The sequence below is a fragment of the Triticum dicoccoides genome, chromosome 1B, assembly GCF_002162155.2.
Source record: "Triticum dicoccoides isolate Atlit2015 ecotype Zavitan chromosome 1B, WEW_v2.0, whole genome shotgun sequence".
NCBI classification, from domain to species: domain Eukaryota; kingdom Viridiplantae; phylum Streptophyta; class Magnoliopsida; order Poales; family Poaceae; genus Triticum; species Triticum dicoccoides.
Window position 1 is genome coordinate 585,903,763 of NC_041381.1, and position 5,673 is coordinate 585,909,435.

The window sequence follows — 5,673 nt, forward strand, 5'->3', positions numbered from 1 at the left end:
TTACTCTTGGGTGTTTGGGCACCCTACAGCTTGTTCCTCTTGGGTGCCTTGGTGCCCTAGACGGTTGGTGGTGTTCGAAGCTCAATCATTGTGGTGTAAAGCTCCGGGCAAGCGTCGGGGTCTTCAATTAGGTTGTGAAGATCGCCCCGAGCAATTTGACGGCTACCGGCGACCGCCCCCAAGGGTTGCCAAAGTGTACGGGTTCGGTGACCGCCCCAAAGGGTCGCCATTTGTACGGGTTTGGTGACCGCCCTCAAGGGTCCCTTAGTGGAATCACGACATCTTGCATTGTGCGAGGGCGTGAGGAGATTACGGTGGCCCTAGTGGCTTCTTGGGGAGCATTGTGCCTCCACACCGCTCCAAACGGAGATTAGCATCCGCAAGGGTGTGAACTTCGGGATACATCATCGTCTCCGCGTGCCTCGGTTATCTCTTACCCGAACCCCTTTACTTATGCACTTTACTTTGTGATAGCCATATTGTTCTTTGTCATATATCTTGCTATCACATAGTTGCTTATCTTGCTTAGCATAAGTTGTTGGTGCACATAGGTGAGCCTAGTTGTTGTAGGTTTTGTGCTTGACAAATTAACCGCTAGGTTTATTCCGCATTTGTTCAAGCCTAAACCGTAATTATTTTAAAGCGCCTATTCACCCCCCCTCTAGGCGACATCCTCGATCTTTCAGCGCGGTTCTTCCATGTCCTCCGACGACGGCCGCCGTGCCGCAGTTCCGCCTCCGCCAGCGCCTTGGAACGATCGACAGAGAAGGAAGACGAAGCAGTGGGGAGTTTACAATGGGCTGCCAACGATTTTGGGGTACCTATACACTTATTTGCAAAGCGCTCTGTTCCCGTGTCTCCAGGGGCTTTTTTGCGCAAAAAAATAAACTCATGCGGTTTTCTACAAAGTGACCGCGCGCACGCCTCGCTGGAAGGCCATGGTCGCTGACAGCGGGCCCATGCCACGCTGGCGTCTCCACATACGTCTGTGTACGAAGGGAGTGACTGTATTTGCACCGTTTAGCAAGTTCCGTGACCACAAACGCGTATTTTGCAAGGTTGTGCATCAAAGTGACCATCCAATACAAGTTCTAAGACCGTGGATATATTTACCTCAATCTTATATACAGAGTAAAAAGAAACGGAGCGAGTACGACTCTAACAAGCTGTTCACACATCCCTCATGTGGCCCGCCCGTTTGAATGCACACGCTGACACGCCCATCTGACCGTTCAACAGTCCCAGTCCGGATAGCTACGGCCCGCAGGGGCTCCGCCGTAATTTCGCGTAGGAGAAAAGGGTATATTCGTCATAGCGAACGCCGCCCCGCAGGATAAAATCCGATTCCTGCCGGACAAAGACAATATATTTGGGGAGGCGAGCCGGGATTCGAGACAGAGCCCACAAGGCAACAACAAAGTGCGCGTGAGAAATACGCGGTGCTTGCCCAGTAGAGAGAGAGAGAGAGAGAGATGGCGGCGTCGGCGGCGACGGCGACGGCGACGGCGACGGCGGCGGCGGTAGGGGCGGGGGAGGTGATCTCCGTCCACAGCCTGGAGCAGTGGACCATGCAGATCGAGGAGGCCAACGCCGCCAAGAAGCTGGTATACGCATCTATCTATCTCCTGATTGATTGGTTCCGTTCTCCCCCTCTGCCTCCCTTTCCCCGCTTCTGCAAAGCGGCAGGAACGCGGATGCCCTAGGCGCTGGTTTTTATTTTTCAGATCCTGCTCGAGCCGTGGAGCGTCTGTGTTTGTTTCAGTCAGCCGAATCTCGAACATAGGAGTAATTACTGTTTGGTGAATGAGTTTTTACATGTAGCGGCCACCCGAGGACGAATTTCTGCTTAGTAAGGTTGGATTGTTTGATGTTTCGAAGAGCATATACTGGTATCAGTTTCTTTTCCCCCATCGTAGGGCTGCCGGGGATCTGAAAATATTGCAGCGGTAGCAGACAGTTTCAGTACTTCTTAACCGTGTGTACTGGTAGTGGTACTCAACTGGACGTCAGGGCTTCGTTAAGCCAGTTGGTCACACTTCCAGTAGGGCGGAGAAAGATTTCATGGCATCAGATTTGAGACATTGTAGCGGGGGCCACCTCTATTTATTTGCAAGATCTTTTTTCCCCCTTTTCTTTGTCTGAAACCAGTGTTGGTTATGCTGCAATAGAACATCTTTTCATGATGCGGATGGCACAGCTCTTTAGATGACTCTTATAGTAGCATTGTTTCCGCATTGTGCTGCCTCACTAGTTTTGTGGTGTATGGATGGAGATGAAAGTTCTTTTTTTTTTTTTTTTGCTTAAGGGAGTTGGATTACTGTATGTTGGATTATTCAGAGAGAATATTTGGTGCCATTTTGTTTCCCCGATCTCAGGGATGCCGGGATCTAAAATTTGTCACTAGGAAAAACTGCAGCAAAAACAGACAGTTTCAGGTCTAGACCGTGTGCACTAGTTAGCTGCACGTCAGGGCTTTGTTAAGCTAGTTAGTCATACCCCAGTAGGTCGCGGAGAAATCTCATGGCGTCATATTTGACATATTGTAGCGCAGAGAGGGCACCTCACTTTTCAAGGTCTTTGTTCTTTTCTTTGAATCGTCTGAAACCACTGCCATGTGTTGATATTATGTTGTGATAGAACATGTGTGTATTGTTTGCCTCAATCCTGTGTAATGGTGTATATATTGAAACACGTCTTGATGGCATATCTCTTTACATAATTTTGCAACACTTCTTCTGCGCTGTGCTGCCTCACGAGTTTTGTGGTGTTGGATGGAGATTGGAGAGTCCTTTTGTTGTTTCCTTTTCAGATTGTAGGAACTGCTTGCAATTATCCCCTTTTGGGCACTGCTACAAATTTGCACCAATATTTTGTATCTAGATCGCGTCTATTCAAGTTTGTATAGTAAGAATGATCGTGTTAACTCACGGAAACCCTGAACCATGACTTCATATGATTATTATTATTTAGTTTGTAATGTATCCTTTGCCGGGGAGTTAACAAACTTTTCATGGAATTTCAACTCAGAAATTCTGGAACAATCACAGCAATGTAATGTACTCCCTCTTTAAACTAATATAAGCTGTTTTAGATCACTACTTTAGTGATCTAATAAAATGTCTTGTATTAGCTTACAGAGGTACTCCCTCCGTCCGGAAATACTTGTCATCGAAGTGGATAAAAAAGGATGTATCTAGATGTATTTTAGTTCTAGATACATCTCTTTTTATCCATTTTGATGACGAGTATTTCTGGACGGAGGGAGTAGTAGATTATAACTGGGATTGCAAGCTCTGGTATAGGCTTTTATGGTTTTGAATTAGCAATAGCATTATGGTGCTGTTTTGAATTAGGCACACTTGTTAACTCCAGTATAGGTCATCGTCATGTTAACCTTGTTTTCTCTGTAACAGGTGGTGATTGACTTCACTGCATCATGGTGCGGACCATGCCGCATTATGGCTCCAATTTTCGCTGATCTCGCCAAGAAGTTCCCAGCTGCTGTTTTCCTCAAGGTCGACGTTGATGAACTGAAGGTAATGGAACTGACAGCGCTGGTTACAGAGTATCCTCGTACAGATTCAGAGCTGTGTTACTAACAAAGCCTTTTGTGTTGTTTAAACAGCCCATTGCTGAGCAATTCAGCGTGGAGGCCATGCCAACCTTCCTGTTCATGAAGGAAGGAGATGTCAAGGACAGGGTTGTCGGAGCTATCAAGGAGGAACTGACGACCAAGGTTGGGCTACACGCGGCCCAGTAATCACCTACCGGAGTAGCATTCGCCTAAATAAAATTGCCGCTCAACAAGTAGTGCCTCTAATGGCACCTTATATCCTGTGTACTGCTTGTTACTTGTTGGTTTATGGATAATGGTGAATCAAGTGTGACTTTATTCGGTAAATGGTTGATTTTCGTAAGGAGCTGATCGAATTCAGTTGTTCGGCTATAGGCTATGGCTATTGTGATATCCCAAGTGATTAGCATGTGAAATTGCTATGATACTTGAATCCATGTCATCTCAAGCCTGTACATTGTTGCTCTCTTGACTCTTGATCTGTGTCAACAGCCTGATTCTGTGGCGAACTAGCATGTGGAGACGACGAGCAAAGATGAGAGATCGTATGTTGGGAGATGAAAACACGCAATTCTTCCACGCCGCTGCAAATTGCCACTCCAGAAAAAGACAGAATTAGAGTGCTGATGAGGGATGACATACAGCACTATGAGAATTCAGTAAAACTGACTATCGCTGTGCAGTTCTTCACAAGCTTGTTTGGGCAGGAGTCCTTATCTCTTCCAGTTATTGATACCGCAAATTTGTATGATCAACTCGACATTAGTATGTTGGATGAACCTATCTCCTGAGCTGAGACTGAGATTGTTGATGCTATCAACCGATCACCGGGTAACAGAAGCCCAGGCCCCGACGGCTTCTTCTTCAGAGAGTTTCATGAAAACACCGCGGAGCTGCCCGGGATCAATTCTGCCACCATAGTTTTATTGCCAAAGAAGGAGGCTGAGATGGATATCAGAGACTTCAGGCCCATCTCTCTGGTACACAGTATCCCCAAGCTAGCCACCAAGGTCCTCGCAATCCATTTACAATGAAGAATCCCCATTCTGGTACACCCCTTGCATTCTGATTTCCAAGCAGGTCGATGCATTGTCGAAAACTTTTTTTTTTTTTGCTTCGGCAGCGGAGCTAGTGCAACAAACAAAGAGAAGGAAGAAACCAATGATTGTTTTGTTTTGGAACTCGACTTCCAGAAGGCTTTCGACAGTGTCGGCGTCCACATAATGAGGGCTAGGGGTTTCGGACAAAGGTGGATATGATGGATTCAAAGACTGTTAAGCACTAGCTCTTCCAGTGTCATGATTAAAGGGGAGTTAGGAATCACATCTAATAAGAGTGGCCTCCGTTAGGGAGACCCACCTGTCACCATATTTGTTCATTTTGGTTGCAAACGTGCTGCAGCAGTTATGCATCTCTAGTTTAGCCGCGGAGACCTGAAACGCCCCCTTGCAGTGGACAGCTTCTTCCCAGTGCTGCAGTACGCAGACGATACTTTGCTGCACATCCAAGGAAACGTCGAACAAGCAAGGATTGTCGAGGGAATCCTCGAGTTGTTCTCACTGTACACTGGGCTGCAAGTTAATTTCAACAAGAGCACCTTTGTGCCCGTTTGCATTGATCAGCCACATCAGGAGATTGCTGAGGTGTTGGCCTAAAGAGTCTTTACAAAAGCCTTCCTTTATCTACCCAAAAAATTACGCATGGTATCCTAATGCCAGTCAGTCACAGAGTGTACAAATTCTTACTTGGGGAGGCAGACTAATATTGATCAACTTCGTGCTCGCTGCGATTCCAAATCATTTCATGGAATGCTTCTTGTGGCCTAAAGAGTCTTTACAAAAGCTGGAACAAATTCTGCAAGGTTTCTTTGGCAAGGAAAGAGTTCTGCAAGTGGCGGACATTGTTTAGTGGCCTGGGATTTTGTCAAGTTGACGAAGGCCAATGGAGGGCTAGGGATGAGGGACCCTGCAGCTCACAACGTCTCCGTGATCTGTAAGTTCGCAGCAAAGATTTTCTGCAGCACAGCGACGGGCCTTGCTACAATCAGTTTGCGAAATTGCGAGTTTTTACTGCCGCTGTACGATACCCATGGATAATCA

The 5,673-nt window shown here is 46.8% G+C and overlaps 1 protein-coding gene across 1 annotated transcript; it reads left to right on the plus strand.

Annotated features, from left to right (window-relative positions):
• The first annotated feature begins 1,365 nt into the window (after positions 1-1,365).
• Positions 1,366-3,996, plus strand: LOC119348915 (thioredoxin H-type). The gene is made up of 3 exons (XM_037616919.1): positions 1,366-1,604; positions 3,414-3,536; positions 3,626-3,996. The coding sequence occupies exons 1-3, from the start codon at positions 1,473-1,475 to the stop codon at positions 3,758-3,760; spliced, it is 390 nt and encodes a 129-aa protein (XP_037472816.1). The 5' UTR covers positions 1,366-1,472; the 3' UTR covers positions 3,761-3,996.
• The last annotated feature ends 1,677 nt before the right edge of the window (positions 3,997-5,673 follow it).

Bases quoted from the DNA above. Each gene is read 5' to 3' on its own strand.
- LOC119348915 (XM_037616919.1), top strand. From the start codon at position 1,473: ATGGCGGCGTCGGCGGCGACGGCGACGGCGACGGCGACGGCGGCGGCG. The intron at 1,605-3,413 runs GTATACGCATCT...TCTCTGTAACAG, and splicing joins CCAACGCCGCCAAGAAGCTG to GTGGTGATTGACTTCACTGC. The intron at 3,537-3,625 runs GTAATGGAACTG...TTGTTTAAACAG, and splicing joins TCGACGTTGATGAACTGAAG to CCCATTGCTGAGCAATTCAG.